General features: G+C 42.8%; 6 protein-coding genes across 6 annotated transcripts; 4 read left to right on the top strand and 2 right to left on the bottom strand.

Annotated features, from left to right (window-relative positions):
* Window positions 1-375: 375 nt before the first annotated feature.
* LOC126560944 (uncharacterized) lies at window positions 376-1,370 on the bottom strand. Its single transcript, XM_050216895.1, has 3 exons — window positions 1,092-1,370; window positions 764-1,021; window positions 376-699 (listed from the first exon to the last, which is right to left on the bottom strand). Exons 1-3 carry the CDS (start codon window positions 1,368-1,370, stop codon window positions 376-378), a joined length of 861 nt encoding a protein of 286 aa, XP_050072852.1.
* A 446-nt stretch (window positions 1,371-1,816) lies between these two features.
* Window positions 1,817-3,846, top strand: LOC126560943 (uncharacterized). The gene is made up of 4 exons (XM_050216894.1): window positions 1,817-1,918; window positions 2,017-2,133; window positions 2,197-2,496; window positions 3,526-3,846. Exons 1-4 carry the CDS (start codon window positions 1,817-1,819, stop codon window positions 3,844-3,846), a joined length of 840 nt encoding a protein of 279 aa, XP_050072851.1.
* Window positions 3,847-8,262: 4,416 nt separating this feature from the next.
* LOC126563191 (uncharacterized) lies at window positions 8,263-9,079 on the top strand. The gene is made up of 5 exons (XM_050219818.1): window positions 8,263-8,316; window positions 8,380-8,424; window positions 8,493-8,603; window positions 8,674-8,947; window positions 9,027-9,079. The coding sequence occupies exons 1-5, from the start codon at window positions 8,263-8,265 to the stop codon at window positions 9,077-9,079; spliced, it is 537 nt and encodes a 178-aa protein (XP_050075775.1).
* A 438-nt stretch (window positions 9,080-9,517) lies between these two features.
* On the top strand, window positions 9,518-10,602 carry LOC126563190 (uncharacterized). Its single transcript, XM_050219817.1, has 5 exons — window positions 9,518-9,574; window positions 9,653-9,691; window positions 9,985-10,095; window positions 10,168-10,444; window positions 10,529-10,602. Exons 1-5 carry the CDS (start codon window positions 9,518-9,520, stop codon window positions 10,600-10,602), a joined length of 558 nt encoding a protein of 185 aa, XP_050075774.1.
* A 394-nt stretch (window positions 10,603-10,996) lies between these two features.
* On the top strand, window positions 10,997-11,808 carry LOC126560942 (uncharacterized). The gene is made up of 4 exons (XM_050216893.1): window positions 10,997-11,149; window positions 11,229-11,345; window positions 11,412-11,657; window positions 11,725-11,808. The coding sequence occupies exons 1-4, from the start codon at window positions 10,997-10,999 to the stop codon at window positions 11,806-11,808; spliced, it is 600 nt and encodes a 199-aa protein (XP_050072850.1).
* Window positions 11,809-11,929: 121 nt separating this feature from the next.
* LOC126561934 (probable cytochrome P450 301a1, mitochondrial) lies at window positions 11,930-15,675 on the bottom strand. The gene is made up of 7 exons (XM_050218314.1): window positions 15,365-15,675; window positions 13,854-14,004; window positions 13,645-13,757; window positions 12,899-13,294; window positions 12,654-12,819; window positions 12,333-12,581; window positions 11,930-12,256 (listed from the first exon to the last, which is right to left on the bottom strand). The coding sequence occupies exons 1-7, from the start codon at window positions 15,673-15,675 to the stop codon at window positions 11,930-11,932; spliced, it is 1,713 nt and encodes a 570-aa protein (XP_050074271.1).
* Between the last annotated feature and the right edge of the window lie 2,845 nt (window positions 15,676-18,520).

Here is an 18,520-nt window from a genome sequence, read left to right as displayed (position 1 = left end):
TTTTTTTCGGTCACCGAAACCGATGCACATCCCTTGTAGGTATATATAGGGTCTGGTTCGAGTTCAGTAAACGTTTTGTATATATATATATATATAGTGTTGAGCATTATTTATAGATAGCTTTTATGCGTGGAGATCGCTCTTTGCTGCAGTGTTTAAATTCTAAGGAGGTTAACAATGCCAGTTGTGTGTGAGATCGTCCCCGAGCACGCACATCGAAAAACAAATTGACAGATATTTTAAAATAATAAAAATCAACAACCAATTCAAACCACTAATTCTAAATGGGCTTTTGGTTTTAAAGTTAATTAAAAATATATTTCAAATGCTTTTCCAGAAGGCTTCAGAAAATGTTACTTACACTATCTGCTTCTCCTAAACTACAACACCTTGTTCTGTATTGCCATAGCTAGTTCCACGGTTTCCTTCAGTCCGTCTAAGATAGCTGCCACCACTGCTCTGATCGTACTGAGTTCGTCGGTCATACCCATCGTCATCGTAATCGTACCGTGGACGTTCCGTTCGTCCACCGCGATACGGACGATCGTATTCATCATCCAGCACTCGATCGTCTCGAACGTATCCTTCGTCGTTCAGCACAACTACCTCACCCAACGTTTTGTAGGGGCAACCTGCAGCCAGCAGCTCACGCATCATCTCACAGGACCTAGACTCAATCCACGTCGTTCGGGGACAATGCTGTAATCGGGGGGTAAAATTCTTACACTGAAGCTACTCTAAGCACACGCAACACCGAACCTACCATAAACATTTGCGCCTGGACACAATCCCCAAAGATGTCTTCAGCTATTTCGCACTGCTCCATTTCTTCGTCGGCTGGTGCACGGCGTCCTTGCAGCTGCGTTACCTTCGGTTTGCAGTAGCTCAGCGCTTTCAGCACGACATTTATCCAGCCCTGATCTATTCCGCGCGTTTGCAGCCTCGGGCGGAAGATGCGCACCCGCTGAATGCGATCGGTCATAGTGATGTTGATCTTGAACAGACCGCATCGTGCTTCACACTTTAAGGTGAGAATAAGTCAACGATTTCTTCCTGCATCTAAATCGCTTCAAGCCGCGGCCCTAACTTACCGACCCTCGTTCGTATCGGCTTCCATCAACCTCGGCATGAATGTACCGACAGCGCCGTACCGCGTACCGATTGATCCACTGCGGTTTGGAGCAGCACTCGTTGGGGCTTGGGAAGTCATCGTGCCGTAGACAGTTTTCCTTGCCCCGCAGCAGCTCCTCACTGTTGGCGGCAGTGGATGCCACCGAAAGCAACGCCAATGCACAGGAAGATCTAACCAAGCTCGCCCACATGGTGCTCAATGCTCGTTCGTACAAAAACTGATCGTCAAACGTGCGCATGGTCGATGATTTATGGGACAACGTTTTTGCACCGATTTACCGGAAGTTGATAGGGTTGTAACACTCTCACGATGATGTAAGCGGTACAGCGTTGCGCTCGAAATTTAGCTATGCATGTCGCGGAACATGGCAATTTTAAAGTGACACATTAGCGATTGATATGGATTAGTTGGAGGAAAGTTTCCAATGAAACGGTGACTTATCGGATGAATTGATGATAGGATTTCAGTAAATGTTCCCTTTCAATTAGTTACGGGACTCATCTTCTCTACGATTCGTTTTACGATTCGTAACGCATTGACACAACTGCACGGTTTTTAATATTTTTGTGTATACAAGTTCTAAGGTATGAAGTATATAAATCTCTACCTTTGTGTATAAATCTCTTCAGTGTAACCTCACAACACTTCATATTATTGTGTGACAGTATCTCATACAAAAGGATAATGCTCAATCGTTTTACTTGTTTCTTGACCATCTTTCTCCTGGTGATTTGTTATCAAACACTACAAACAAACGCCGATGAATGCATCGATATGAATGTGTATGTAAGTAATGATCCTGGAATCCTGGGAAAGGGCTGGTGGGTGTTTTGGTTATTCTCTTTCCAACAAACTCTGCTGGAATACAACAACTTTGTTTTCAGGCAAATGAAGTAGTCGATTGCTGCAAGCACGAACCCTTCTGTGACAGGGAAACGAACGATAAGTGCGCTATGAAGCTAAGCGCTGAGAGGGCAGAGAACACCACTATTTTCACAGTGGTAAGCATTATTAGTAAGGTTATATTGAAGAAAAAGAACTTTACACGATCGCATCTCTTCCAGTGTTTTATCGATTGCGCTTACCGCGAGATGGGCTTTCTAGTGGAAGATTATAAAGTTGATGTGCCAAGGTACATCAAATTCCTAGAGTGGTTCGATAAGGGCTATCAAAATGCAGCCGGAAATGCCTTCACACATTGTGCGACCCTACAGGAGTCCATTCGGCGCGATGTCGAGCCACTACAGCTCAAATGTAGTGCGTTTGCGCTGCTGTTTAATGTGTGCGTTATGGAGCTGACGATGCAAAACTGTCCCGGTGATCGATGGATGAAGGGTGAGCTCTGCGATAAGGTTAAGAAGGGCGTTTTAGCGTGTAAATAGTACATTCCAGCAAGTAAATAAAGCAAAACTCAAATGGCAGCCTTATTGTAGGCAATTGTAGACGAACTTTTTCAAATATATCCATTTGGTATGATCGTTTGATCGTATCAGTCATAAAAGCAGTATATTGGGTTTTTCCAGTGTCGAGTTTATCGCTTACCACGAACAGCTACAAAACGGTTGTAAACTTATCCTCGAATAACACCGTCATGTTCGAAGTGCTTTAGCAACACCTAGCTAAGAGCCTAAACATTGGAGAACCCTCTTTAAGTGGGTTTGACATGCCTGCTTTGGCAGCTCCATTTCAGTAACATTTGTAAAGTTCCATCCGGTACATCAATGCTTGGCCGCACTGTCGTCTATAACTAGTATCGAGTAAAAGCTATCTGATTTACAGAGATATATCGTTTCTGGCACGTGACTATCGACGATAAGCTCGATTGTTGGGCGTTCTATAGAACGCACGTTGCTCCACAGCACGTCGATCGTGATACTTCAACTATTGCTGCCCACATCCTGCGATCGTTTGTTCGGCGATGGGTCATAACGGTATAAATGAATTAAACTAATTCAACCGTAAAATCAGTTGCAGTGACAGTACTCAAAAACGAACTTCGCGATGTATCACCACGATCATAGGACATTGCTGCTGGTCGGCTCTCTGATGTTGTGCTTTCAAAGTGCCCGGCAAGTTTTAGCTGAAGAGTGTGTTGAGCTAAGGGTACACGTAAGTTAGTACTAAGCGTCACCTTCAAGAAAAGCATATACGCGTTCCCTTATCATTATGTTCAGGCTACGAAGGTTGTAAGCTGCTGCAAGCATGAAATATTCATCGAGTCAGATACGATGTCAAGCTGCTTCGAAACCTCCGATGCTGCACATCCTTATGATAAAATACAATCTGTTGTGGTAAGATATATGCTTAGGCTCTAACCTATTTCGTCACATTCCTGAATGAGCCTACTCTCGCTTCTCTTCCCTCTTAAATCATACAAACAAAATCGAATACAGTGTGCCTTTGATTGTGTTTACCGAGCGATGGGTTTCCTGGAAGGACAATACGAGATCATTGGTGAAAAAATCAACGCTCGTCAGGCCGTGTACGATGAAACTTATCAGAAAGTATTCGCGAATGCCGTTGACTATTGTGTGGCAACGAAAGATAAGATGGTGCAGGACGCAGAAATGTTGCAAACTGCGTGCAGTTCGTTTGCGGTAAAGTTCCACGCCTGCATCATATTGAAGGTGATGCAAAACTGTCCGGCCGATCGGTGGGATGCTAGTCCGTTGTGTGAGCAGATCCAGAAAGGTGCTCCACTGTGTACGAGTTAAGGGAGCTATTTGGTTGGTGTTGTTGAGTGTGGATTGTTGAGACAAATAAAGAGAGTATGTTATGCAGATTTAGAAGGATTAATAGTCGTCCGGTAGTTCCTTCATTGAAGTAAGAGTAGTTGCTCGAAAATAGTAACAATATTGGAGTTCTCCTCGAGAGTAGTCGAGGACTTCGAGTGACGAGTGGTGGATTTAGCCTTTCTGGGGCACCCTAAGCCGAGTGGAAATTGGGGGCTTCTATCAGATTGAATCGGTTTGGTATCAAGTTGAATCTAAGTTTCCGATTTTCGCTACCCATGTGACGACATGCAAATGGATTTATAACTAACTTTACACTAACATTTACTATTTCAATGATCGTGGAACATTGATCTAAATAAGACAAAAAACTGCAGAAAAACTGAGGTGGAGGGTTAGGTATAACTTGTTCCACAAAAAGACGCGTGGCCCCCAGACGCATCTAACAATATGCGGAACGCTCCGATCGGAACAAAACTGAGCGATTTTCCACGGGCAAATGTGGTCCAGGAAACTCCCGGAAAATTCTGCCACAAGCATCCCCGTGGCAAACCGGAGTTACGGTCGAGAATTATCTGTGCATGTCGTGGAATATGGCAATTTTAAAGTGACACATTAGCGATTGATATGGATTAGTTGGAGGAAAGTTTCCAATGAAACGGTGACTCATCGGATGAATTGATGATAGGATTTCAGTAAATGTTCCCTTTCAATTAGTTACGGGACTCATCTTCTCTACGATTCGTTTTACGATTCGTAACGCATTGACACAACTGCACGGTTTTTAATATTTTTTTGTATACAAGTTCTAAGGTATGAAGTATATAAATCTCTACCTTTGTGTATAAATCTCTTCAGTGTAACCTCACAACACTTCATATTATTGTGTGACAGTATCTCATACAAAAGGATAATGTTCAATCGTTTTACTTGTTTCTTGACCATCTTTCTCCTGGTGATTTGTTATCTAACACTACAAACAAACGCCGTTGAATGCATTGATATGAATGTGTATGTAAGTAATGATCCTGGAATCCTGGGAAAGGGCTGGTGGGTGTTTTGGTTATTCTCTTTCCAACAAACTCCGCTGGAATACAACAACTTTGTTTTCAGGCAAATGAAGTAGTCGATTGCTGCAAGCACGAACCCTTCTGTGACAGGGAAACGAACGATAAGTGCGCTATGAAGCTAAGCGCTGAGAGGGCAGAGAACACCACTATTTTCACAGTGGTAAGCATTATTAGTAAGGTTATATTGAAGAAAAAGAACTTTACACGATCGCATCTCTTCCAGTGTTTTATCGATTGCGCTTACCGCGAGATGGGCTTTCTAGTGGAAGATTATAAAGTTGATGTGCCAAGGTACATCAAATTCCTAGAGTGGTTCGATAAGGGCTATCAAATCGCAGCCGGAAATGCCTTCACACATTGTGCGACCTTACAGGAGTCCATTCGGCGCAATTCCGAACCACTACAACTTAAATGTAATGCGTTTCCGATGCTGTTTAATGTGTGCGTTATGGAGCTGACGATGCAAAACTGTCCCGGTGATCGATGGATAAAGGGTGAGCTCTGCGATAAGGTTAAGAAGGGCGTTTTAGCGTGTAAATAGTACAAAACTCAAACGGCAGCCTTATTGTAGGCAATTGTAGACGAACTTTTTCAAATATATCCATTTGGTATGATCGTTTGATGGTATCAGTCATAAAAGCAGTATACTGGGTTTTTCCAGTGTCGAGTTTATTGCTCACCACGAACAGCTACAATTCGGTTGTAAACTTATCCTCGAATAACAACGTCATGTTCGAAGTTCTTTAACAACACCTAGCTAAACATTGGAGAGCCCTTTTTAAGTAGGTTTGACATGCCTCCTTTAGGCATTATTTGAAAATGGAAAATCGGCAATAACTCGCTCAGTCCGATCGGGGCGATTCGCATGTCGTTGGATGCGTCTGTAGACCGTGCCTGTTTCTTGTGGAACAACACACTCCAATTCCTCTACATCCTGTCGAGTTATTCCACTAAAACCTTTTAAAGCAATTTTTCCTGAATTAATGGGTGGTGAATGGAAGGATAATGGTGGGATTTTCGATAAAAAGATGTGAGGTTCAAAGACGCATCCAATGGATGCAGAACGCCCCGATCGGACGAGGAAGGCCAGGTTATTGTTGATTTTTGATGAGAATGCTGCTGGCAGAATTTTCCGGGACTTTTTTGAAGATCTGCCTTAGGTTTCTTTGATACGAACACACACGTTTGGAAGAAAGATATATAATGTAAGAAACAAAAATGAGAATTAATAGAAAATTTTCTCAAAACGAGGCAAATTTTCATGCAGCAAAATTCGATACCAGGTAACAGAAGAGCATAACAGGCGAGAAGGTAGCATATCGAAGTTAAAAGAGGTGACATAAAATAATTTCTTTCCGTCATGAAAAATATTTTTCCCTCCCAATTAAGCGTGTTTTAAAATTGAAAATTCTGCGAGCAGCATTCCCATGGAAAACCGGCGATAACTCGGTCATTCCTGGTCCGATCAGGACGTTCCGCATACCAATGGATGGGTCTTTGGACCGCGCATCTTCAATATTTCACCCAGATCTCTTCACCCTTCGCCTAGTTATTGCGGAAAAACTGTGAAAAAGGGTTCTCCGTAATAACACGGTGGAGCCCAGAATGCTGCTGGCGGAATATAAGTCGAGAGAAGTCTTGTAGCTTGTTGAGATTCATGATCGTGATTAGAACTTTACCAGTAAGTATTTAGTGATCATCATGTGATTGAGAAAGAGTGATATGAATTAGTTCAAAAACTAAAAAAACCCCACTCTAATTAATTTCAGATCAACACAACGTTCCACAATTTTCCATGCTTTCGAAGCAGCGCAAATTGTACGAAGCGAACTTATTTTCCTGTTACTGGATGCGTACATTCGGGACGCATCTCACATGTTCAATAGAGCGCTGAAAGCGTATGCCAGAGCACTTGCAGCAAAATGGCTTTAGCAGCATTGTGTGTCACATTGTTCTTACTAATTGCAATCGTTGTTTGTATGGTAAAGATGCCTTGCTCGAAAGAAAACTTTATATTAACTCACAACTCTCGTTTATTTCTTCTTCTTTCAAGCCCTCCACGGATTGTATTTCAAAGAGACAGGTGAGTGTGTGCTCATTTCAGCAAAGTTGTGCCGTTCTCTTTAATTTTTCAAAATAACTCCCTGCAGCAAACGGAACTTCAATACTGTTGCAAAATGGAGGATCTAATACCGCACCACGTTAGCACGAAATGTCAAGAAATGGCAGCCGAGGATCACAATCCAGGATTTCGTATGTACATTGTGGTAAGATAGCAGTTGAAATAATGTGTGTTAGCGATTGTTACACCACATAGAAACTGTCTTCTCCATCGTCTAGTGCAAGCAACAATGTGTATACGAGGAAATGGGTGCAATCGATGGTTACAAGGTACACCTGGAAAAGCTCTACCCCCTAACGGAAAGGTTCCCGGTCGACTACCGGCAAGCGGTTCGTTTGGCGATCGATGAATGTAACGAGCGTCTGCAAAGCGTACAGAAAGCTAAAGTTCAACGTGATGATGCCAACTGTCCGTTGGTGGGCTCCCAGGTTGAGAGGTGTTTACATGCGGCCACCTACAAAAACTGTCCTAATTCGCGATGGACAGCTAGTATTGCGTGCAACAAGGTACGCCAAGGAGTGCCTTACTGTTGATCGGATTTGCTATTGAGCAATTTATTTTCTTACACTAGGCTAAAGCAATCGAGAAAGAAGTGTCTTTTATTTTTCCCTTTTAACTTTAAACGAAATTGATAAATATAATCCAAAGCCAATAGGAAAAAATATGTTTTTCTCTTAACTTAACGGTTTTCTAAGTCATCTCGACCTCATCATGAGGCGTACTAGACTTTATCTTATACCACGTAGTTGGATAGTCAGTCCTCAACTACAAGGGAACGATCCAGATGGGATTTGATCCCGGGTCGTGCACCGTGTAAAGATCTTTTCCGCAATTTAATGATCTAAGGTCACTTGTACTGAAAATTGTCTAACACATCTCAAACAGTTACACATTTCGATGTTTCTACTTTGTAAAACAACATCCAACGTACAATAATTATTCGACCTTTCTGCTGATCTTGCCGTTTAGATTACGAAAGACAAATGGTGCAAAAAGCGGAACATCTATTCAGACACGCTTCCTATCATTGAACATCGGGATGCTGCACACGGAAAACAGCACTAATATGTCACCGTCAAATGATGATTAAGGTTTGATTCACTGTTGCACTATAAAACAGGCACACAAACTCAACCACAGGGTGTAGTATCGTAGTATCTATTTAACTGTGAGCTTTAACCATTTACCAAGCGAGTTATTACGGCGATGAGTTCGATGAAGGGTACAGTGCTTCTTTATGCCCTGCTTGCTGGCAGTTTGGTGAGAAAGCAATTGATTGTGATTAGTGAGTCTTTGCTTTAATTCATTTGTCCCATTTCTTAGTGGCTCGTTGCGGCCGATCCGGACTGTGAGAATTTAAGGGAAAGGGTAAGATTGAGTTAAAGTTAAATTTTTCTACCTTTTGCAACCGCTTTTCTACACAATTTGATCCTCAGCGTGATGAAATGAGCAGGTGCTGTGAGGTCGAAAAAATCATCCCACTAACTGATGCTGGTGATTGTGCACCCGCCGCAGATGATGCCTCCGAACCGCATGAGAAGTCGATGGTAACATAATTATTCGCATGTGAGATGCTCACAATCAGTTTAATTTTCAGTAAGAATATCTTCTGCATAGTGTATGCTCGAGTGTAAGCTAACGTCACTGGGCGTGATGAACGGTGACGAGATCGTGCAGGAAAAAGCATTCGAGTATGCTGATCGTGTCCAAGACGATTGGAAAGATACGGCGAAGAGAGTCGTCAGCACGTGTGTGGAAACGGCAAAGGCGGTAAAAAATAAGATGGCGGAGCAGGGGCGCCCTATGAAATGTTCACCTGTTGGTGGATTTTTCGCCATGTGCCTCATGAAAGAAACCTTCTTCCAGTGTCCGCCAGACAAGTGGCAGAATAGTGAGTTTTTTTTTACATGGGAGTTTTATACGATCGCACGCCAATGTTGTCTTTTTTTTATTTTATCTATTCCATAAAGCATCTTTCTGCAACAAAGTCAAGAACGGTGAATGTTACCCAAAACGTGATTAACGCCGGGCACTTGAGTGAAAGAGGATCACATTCAGAGAAGCAAATAATGTAATGAAGTGAAAACAAAGATAAATTCATTAAATATATTCAGAAACAAAACACACACACATGTTGAAAATGAAATTTCGATCCGAAAACAAATTAAGACCGAGAACTATATTTTAACTTCTACAAAACGAATCACACAACCGATCGAATGTGTTTGATGCACGTGCCATGCAATGGTTTATCACGTGCCCTGCTCTTATCGCTTCTGACGCGATCAAAATCACTAATTACTGGTTACGCTCTAATTTGTGAAACACTTGAATCGTCAATAACACTATAGATAATTGTTTAAAAAAATATTTTTAAATATCATTTCCGGGCAAAGAACAACGACAGCATAAAGGCAACATTTCAATAGCGAGATTTGTATGGTTCAGTAGTCGAACAAACATGCATCTAACTGCCTTTGGGCGTGTAGTTTTGCTAGTGATCATTGCGCACATTCAGGTTAAATGTGACAAGTTATTTAATAAAACATACTCAAGTGTACAGTTCGAATAATGCTGATGATTGTTTCTTCCTCAGGTTTTCGCAATTATAGACTTTAATTTTGATGATGATCCCGTAAGTGTGTGTTTTTAATTTTTGGATTCAATTACAGCCTCTTGGGTGGTGGTTTTTATCGTGAAAACGGTGCTAAAAGTGTGTTTTGATTGTTAGCAGAGCTATTTGCTCCGAAAGTTGGGGTACGTAACGCTTTAGCGTTATATGATCCTACGCCTGAAAGTATGCACGCATTTTCAAACTACCATACATTTGAACGCAAGCAATGAGAATTTTAGTTAAAACGGTTAAACGGTTTTCACGTAGAATGTAAATCTGTTTTTTTTTTACACGATCTACGTGATATCTTCCAGAAATCAGACGCACAAATATGCTGCATGATCGAACATTCGTTTCCACAGGAACCGTTCCCCGAATGTTATGAGCAGCACACAAATTCCAGCACAGACAATGAAGCGCTCATGGTACGCGATCAATCTTCTCAATGTTCTACCTTCTTTTCAAACAGTGCTAAACAAGTTCGCTCTCCCATGCAGTGCATTCACCAGTGTTATTACGAAGCGATCGGAATGTTTGCCAACGGTGATCAGGTTCAGTTGGACAAGTATATCAAGTACAAGGATGGCCTTGATGCGGAACACCAACAATCTTTTTCCTACGCGCTAAGGGTTTGTGGACAGGTGAGGCTCGTGCTGATGAAACATTTTGAGGCGAATGCGGAAAAACCACGATGCAGTCCGATCCCGTACTTTTACAACCGATGCTTGCTGGAAGTTGATATAGTGAACTGTCCAAGCGATCGGTGGATGAATTGTGCGTATTAAAATGGAAATAGGTTACGCTTTGTATTTAATAATCAATTTAATTTTTTTGTTTTCACGGATTTTTCCCCTCCAGCTACCTTGTGCGATCTGTTTGTGTCGAAAATGAAGGAAAAGTATGGGAAGGGCGTACAGGCTAAATCGACATAACAAAAATGGGAATAAGAGCAATGCCAGACCGATGAAAAAAAAGGAAATATTTCCCTGACCAGAAAGCACCCCAAATGTGGCACGCGAGAACAATAAACTACATAAATTAGGGGGTTAAAAAACTGGTTAAACTATTGTTAAGTTTCGGTTGGGTAATGCGGTTTTTGTACGTAACGATAAGCATTGGAACGTAATAAATTTGTGTGTTAGTGTGAAGCATTGAACTGTGTAACATAATGTTTTTATCAGAAATATTCGTAAACAATGAACCATCCCTTTTTTCCAAATAAACTAACACACTGAATGATGTTTGAATGTTCTACAAAAATCTGAAAACTATCTACCACACACTCAACCTCGGTTTGGCACGCTGCACAGTCACTGTTCAACTGCAATGGTAGTGGCACATCAACGGACAGCCTCCCATTTTTGGCAGGAGTTACTGTTGAAGCTACTGTTGCTATCACCGTACCTTGGCGACGCATTTCCTTTCAACACCGAGGCACCGCAGTCATTCGCGAACTGCAATCAACCACCACTGGATGTGGTAAGTAGATTCTGACTGTGACGTGAACTTCTGGAAGCGTTTCTGTTTCAAAGTGTCCGTTGTATGTTTGGTTCTAAAGCACCCGAAAGACTGCTGCCATTTACCATCGCTAATCGATGAGGATCTACTGCGAAATTGCAAGAATCTGTACGGTGGAGAACCGCTCCAGCGGACGCTTATATACGAACGTGGCAAGGTGAGTGAGCAGGTTGTGCTCTACATTCACTGCAGAATATATCAACTCAGGTGTGCTGTTCTTCAGTGTTTCGTAGAGTGTGCACTGAACGCTACGGGGACACTGGTGAACGGTGTGTTGGATCAGGCGAAAATATTAAACGTCATCGTCACAGCCACACAAAACGACCCACCGGTGATGCAGCTGTTCCAAGGAAGCACACTGCAATGCATACAAAGCGTTACAAGCATTGTTCCCGAGCAGCCTCCCGCTAGCGGATGTAATAAGCTTGGTGTAGACTTTGTTGGATGTGTCAACATTCGAAACTTTTTGGTGAGCTTTTCCATGCTTTAGCTGCTAGCTGTGCATCCGTTTTCATCCGTTGTCGAACTCGTTACAGAACTGCCCACAACACATCTGGAGCGATAATGCGCAGTGCAACAGCTTAAAACAATTCATCCTACAATGTCCGCAACCGTTCTAGGCTTCCTATCTTTCTATTCTTCATGCCCTCATAAGTCCGCATATCTTCCATTCAAATATGTTTATTCAAGTATTTTTATGTGTATAAAACAAAACCTCATCTCCTTTGCAAAACATCTGGGCTAATCCTCTCGCGGTGTCATCTTGAACTTCAACGCACCCTCAGGCGCGTACATAAACGTCACCTCGTAGTTCAACGGTTTATGGTGGTACTCGAGCTTGAACGAACGTAGCAGCTTTGCTAGCAATATTTGCATCTCCAAATCGGCAAACCGTCGCCCGAGACACATGCGCGCACCGTAACCGTACGGGAGCGATGCGAACGGATGAAGCTGATCACCGGAACCACCGTGGGCGGGTTTAAGCCAACGTTCCGGTTTGAACCGCTGCGCATCGGACACGTACTCTTCCATCGTGCCAAGGACTAGGTTCGGAAATACGCATTGCACCTACAAAAAAAGACGCAAAATATGAGACGTGAATAAAGGAAAAGCTTTACGTTGGAAAATAATGATTCTGTCATACTCCTTTAGGAATCCGGTAGCCACAGATGACGGTGTCCTCTTGCAGGGTACGACCATTCCCGATGACGGTACTGTACACCCGTAGCACCTCCTTGATAAATGCCTTCAGGTAGTGGGCTTGATCGAGCAGCTGAATTGTGAGCGGAGTCTTCGGGTCCGGAATGAGCCGCTTCAGCTCTTCGTAAAGTTTTTGCTGTTCGGCAGGACGTGTCGCAAGCTGGTACAGGATCGAACAGACTGCCATGGATATCTGGGAACCAAATACGAACCAGCTTGTTAGGGAATTTCTGATAAACAATCTTAAGCACTATCGCGATCTTACCGTGTCAATGCCAACGAGAATTAGATCCAGCGCCATTACCACGGCAAGCTTCTCATCATTCTCACTCTTGATGACACGCTCCAGCAGCGAGGGCTCACCGTCCAGAGCACGTCCCTCGTTCAGCTTCATCCTCTGGGTGGCATTTTTGATGTACTTCATGCAGATTCTACCGACAATAAAAATTAGTTCCTCCTTAAATTAGTTTGAAAGCTCCATGCAACTCCAATTACACTTGGGACACTCACTTGACGAAGTAATCCATGTTGTTGACATACTTATACCAGACGGGCGTTGGGAAGTAGCGCCAGTACGGTGCCTTCAGCTCGAGTGTAGCCACATTCCGTAGCGCATACTTGGCCGCATTGATGATCTGCTGCGGTTCCGATTTCGGGTCCAGGTTCGGTTCCAGACACCCGAGCCGGGTATCGAGCGCAACTAGACCGATACACTCCAGTGACCATTTGTGGATCTCGTTGTCGAAATCGTCCGGCAGCTCTTTGCGATCGTCTAGCAACTGTTGACACCGGTCGATGAACTCCTCTGTCACCTGCTCGAGAGGAGACACGTACCGGCGGACGGTGGACAGCTGAAGGACCGGTTTTTGGACGCGTGAACGAAACTCACGCCATGGTTCACCGTGGCTGTAAGTGGAGAGCAAACAAGCAGGAGCTTAGATTTGCTGCCGATGACTGATGATGGCGTTGAGAGCATGGGGTAATTCTATTTCAATCGTTTACGGAGTAGTTCCAGAATACTTTCAACTATTTATCTCCCTTCTAGCAAACGAGGTTCCCACGAGCGCCCATCTTGTGGTGACATTAATGAAGCGAGTGACATGTCGGTCCCGAAGACCAACTAATTAAACCGGAGATTAACTCATCCGGCTATAAAGCTACGATTTCACCATCAAGATGAATTGCGCCTTAATTGCGAACTGCCATCATTGCATCATTACCCTAACCCTTCACCAGCAGCCTTATCGTGTACTTACACTCCAACAACACCGGGAAGATCGCCGAAAAAGTCTTTCCTCAGCTCACTCTTGTACTTCACCAGGCTCGGCATCGATGGTCGGAACGGCGTTGGGCCTTCATTGCGATACACCTGTGCAAATGGAAAATGAATACAAGAAGAAGAGTCATCACAGCGTGTCACACCCATATAAAAACTTTCTCAGCGAAAATGCGTTTTGCCTCCTACCTTCTCGATTTCGTCACAGTCGTAGACGAACAGCAGATCCGGACGACCGATCAATCCTCCGAGGCGTACGATACGGCCATAATCGCGGTGCAGCAGGAACGATATCATTGCCACATCCGATATCTTGTACTGGCCGATAATGGGGAAAACTCTGCATGAGGAGCGACGGCGAAGAAGAAGAGGGAGAAGCAGGGTAGATAAAAATGCGCAGTGAAAATAATGTGAAAATGGCGCTAGCTTGATTTCGTGTGAAGCCAGGTGGCGGTTTGAAAATCTTTCAACCATTTACAAACACATACATATGTACAGTAAAGGCACCACTTGGGCAAAGTGATGTCCTAGTGTTACTAGTGGTAGCTAATGGGCCGTTAATACAACCCATTAGGAGTGATACGGTGGCCAGCAGAACCCGTGGATGCAACCGGTAATCGACTGTGAGGGTTTGATAGTGTTAGAGCTGTGCAATGTTTGCAAAATTTCCATTTTACCGCTGATAGGTAGACATACAAAAGGCAATCAATGTTGAGCAAAGGCTGAAGTAAGATGTCTGATGTAAGGTGCCATGATTGAACAAAGTAACAAAGAAAAACGGTTTGCTCATCACATTCCACTTGCGGAAAGGCAAATGAAAAGGAAAGTAAATAAATTGGGCAAAATTTATGTTTGGTAAGAGTGTGTAAAAATTGTGCGAGAAACAGATGGAAGAAATTGGAATAAGTTGTAATATAATATTTTAAATACTCATTTATAAAGCAAATATGGATTTGAAATTCGAGAAATGCTAATAAGAAGGACTTCATGTAGGAATTAGCAAAAAAAAAAACAAACAATTATGTGTTTTTCTTTTTTCTTGAACTACACAGAAGACTTCCCTGGGGCAGTTAAGTAAGATTAATGAATATTTAATTAGCGGCAAAATTGCCCATTGTGCCATTCTTTTTATTGTAGAAGATTAAGGCAAGACAAACTGTTTTATGCATCCACATCAAGCTACATTTTTTGTCTTAAACACGAGTTCGAATCGAACTTTCAATGGTGGTTCAGTATTTCAAACAACACCTGACGATGCTGCAAATCAGGCACCAAGTTAGGGTCTATAACCCTCCAGAAAGTGCCGTTCCTTCGACCGGTACATTGCGTAACGCACTGGCAGCAATGTCCAATTTATCATAGACGTTGAGGTGATAAGTTGCCTAGACATTCTACGACTAGATAGCGTTGACGGTAGCGAAGTGGCAATCATTAGTCAAAAATTCGAAGAATTATTGTTTTCTAGCTTTAGGAGCAAAAAAGAGGTATAATTTATGGTGCAAATTTTAATGTAAAAAGAATTCTGCAAACAAATATTTGAAAGGGATTTTTCTTTTGCCATTTTCGTTTCATTAGAAATACTCCCAACTTAACACCCATTCTGCGATTCTGACGCAAAAACAAGCTTCTAATTGACGTCACAATTCTGGTACTAAAAATTCCAATTCCCACCCTTCTTCTCTCACCCTCCGAAAACTTACCGCCATGTGTTGCCCAGTATTGGCAACGGTTTTGGCCCGGGAACTTCCGAGTACGGTCGTGCATCTTCCAGCCGGATTGTGTTGCGTGCGCTGCTGGCCGTCGTTGACTGAGCGACCGTTTCGGTATCGTTCAGTGCCTCCACCAGGTGCGGACAGGAAGCCGTCGAGTGTGTGTGACGGATCGGTCGGTCTGTGCTGGTGCAGCGAACAAATTGCTGTCGGTGTCGCTGAAGCTGCAACGTTAACCTTGGATGGGTCCGTCCCACCGTCACAGTCAGCTCACGTATTAATCGTTGCCGGGTGTGGTTCATTTTGTTGTATATTTAAATTAACAAAACACTTCTTTACAACACTCAGGGCGACTGCTGCCTCTAAAACTTCCCTACGCGAACTGAAAGCGAATGGTCGAATCGTTCAGAAAAATGGAGTGGCAAAAAGTGAAACAGGTTTGAAAGATCACGGGGGGAGCGTGTTGATGAAGAAAATTCGACCGGTTTCAAACTAGTGCTAAGTCCGGTTTTTGTGTCAAAGTTTTGTGTGTCTCTTGAAGATGCTAGGAAGCATGATGTAGGAAACAAATATAGCCAACAGGTCACATATGAGGACAGCAAATTCTGATGTGTAGATTGAGGTTTTTTTTTAATTTATTTAATCCAATAAGGTATAACCTTGGCCTGTGCTATACAATCTCATCGTGATTAATCTCACAATTGCCACTAATCTATTACGCATACAAGTATAGTTTGTGGTTTAATGCTTAAATGATTCATAATTAGTTAACTTGTCGATTAATGCTGTGATGTTAGTACTTTCCTTACACCGTTGCTATAAAGTTGAACAATGCTATGATGTATTGTTTAATAATTTCTATCTTTGGAAGCAGGTCTAACAGATCGTCCAGCTGAGGGATGCTTCACTGTTGTCTATAGGAAGCAGTTTTATCAAGTTCTCGAGGAAAAAACCATAAAATGATGCCAATTTTGGGAATTTAGCGGGGACTTTGACTCTATGAAGCCTTGTACGTAGGCTAATGTAGTAGCTTTTTGAATAATTTAAATAAATCTTCTTTAAAGATCAACAACTCCTACCTGTTTCCTATCTTCTGCAGTTGTTTTTTCTCTCAGTTTTGTTTAAATATTCATTTTACCGTCTTCAAATAATGTGCTGCTGGGTTGCTAAGGTGGTTCAATCACGTCAGGAGAATGGCACTGAACAACCTTAATAATGGTTTTTTGTTTAACCTTTCACAAAGGTAAGTGATGTACAATAAACATGTTTGGAGATGATGGTAAAGCTAGTAGGTTCTTTAGTGTCACAATGTCTTTCACGCAGTAGTTTTCAAGGAAAGCCACTTTCCTAGAGAGTGCCGCTAGTTCCCTAGAAAGGATTTTTTTGCGAATTTTTCAAAACACAATTAGAACAAGTGCTTTGCTGCTTAGGGATTTTATTTGAACCTAGGTTCGATCGATCCATCGAAGGAACGGAACGAACCTAATAGTGGAACGAATTGAACCTACCCCAGCTTCGAAACAGATTAACCCTAAAGCCAAGGACACCAGCGTCATTAAGATTTTCTGTTGTGGTAACGGAAATCTTGGGTCGCGTGAAGATTTCTACTGCCAGTAGCCTTCAGTTTGAAAATTCAAAAAAATGCCCTACGTAACGTACGGTTATTTCGAAGCCGAAACCTTGTGCCCCATCTGTTCTCGACTGATTTCGATACGATTGTTGAATCGGTCAGTTGATTGTATAGCAATAGAGAGTGTGTGATCGTACGTAAGTGTGAGCGTTTGTATGCAAGATACGTGATAAAATTCGAAAACGCAACATAGCAACTGAGCACTGTTATCCGCGGCCTATGAAGAGAAGTGTGGGGTTTGGCTGCGAAATGATCGTTTCCTCACACACTTCGCTATCGTAGCTTTCACCGACGCAACTGACACGATCGCCGGTGATCGCAATTTGCAAGGGCCGCTTTCGGGGTGAACCGCTATCCGTGCACCGGGTGAAGTGTATCAAAGCGGTTGCTTTTCTTGGCATTCGATAAGGGAAAAAGCTGCCAGGCATGGGCAAGAAATTGCGTAGATAAATTGAATACTTGGCAAGAAGTTTGCACATTTAAAGCTCAACTTAAGAAGGGGATTGATACAAAAATAATATGTAAAGAGTTTTGTAGTGTCTACTAGCTGCAGTAAACTAACTCACACTCTTCAGAGCTTCATTTCTTCAACTTCGGTTAGCGTTGGGCAACTTTTTTTGCAGGTTTCGTGTTACACGGGTTAAACATCAAGCCCACGTTGCATCACGCGTATGCACAATCTCTTGTGGGGAACATTCTTAAATGCTCCTACCCAGTCTGCAGCACAGTAAGTCTTCTCGGCAAACGAACAACGAATGGCTCACCGTAGCTCAGCAGATTGGTCTGGCCGTTTGCCTTTTCGATTAAGTCAAGGTTAACCAGCCACCGCAGCGAACCGTTATGGCTGGTTTGAAACGATGCCAAACCAAACTAACCCGGCGATCGGTTGCCACCATCATCAACCGGTTCCCAAAGTGGCCCGCCGAAAAGGGGTGTCGCTTTTTGTGTGTGCGTCCAGTTCGCTGCTTGTGAAGATTGCAATATACGCAAGTCTCGCGGCACACGACAGGTGCCATTGTTTCACGATAATTTCTATGTGTGTCTAGCAGTTGCATTGAGATTGCCAGCTGGGTAAGGTGGGATGATCCAAACAGTTGATGAACGCGGTACATCACTACGCGCATTAAAGGGATGGAACGGTTGTGCTTGTGAAGTGTTTCGCTTGTGGACACAAAAGACACATTACACATTACAAGAGGTGATGAAGGCCGTCAACACTTCATGCTGGTGACATCGTGAAGGGTTTCTTGCCTTTCGAATGAAAGCGATTCCACGATTTGGGATGGGTTGGGTGTCTGTGTGAAGGAAAAATGGCTGCTCCATGCTTATTATGTGTGGGGCTGTGAAATATTGATTGCAAATGTGAAGGATTTCTGTTGCACAATGTATGTAATGTGAAGAGCTTTTACTTCATGGTTGGGCTTGGCATGTAATTTAATTTTAAGATCAAGTATACTTTCTTATAATTCATTGTTAATTTGGTCAATTAAAACACATTTGCTATATTTTTTTTTAAA

Source organism: Anopheles maculipalpis, chromosome 3RL (assembly GCF_943734695.1).
Source record: "Anopheles maculipalpis chromosome 3RL, idAnoMacuDA_375_x, whole genome shotgun sequence".
Lineage (NCBI taxonomy): Eukaryota > Metazoa > Arthropoda > Insecta > Diptera > Culicidae > Anopheles > Anopheles maculipalpis.
Note: the sequence above shows the minus strand (reverse complement) of the source record. Positions and strands in the feature narration are given on the sequence as shown.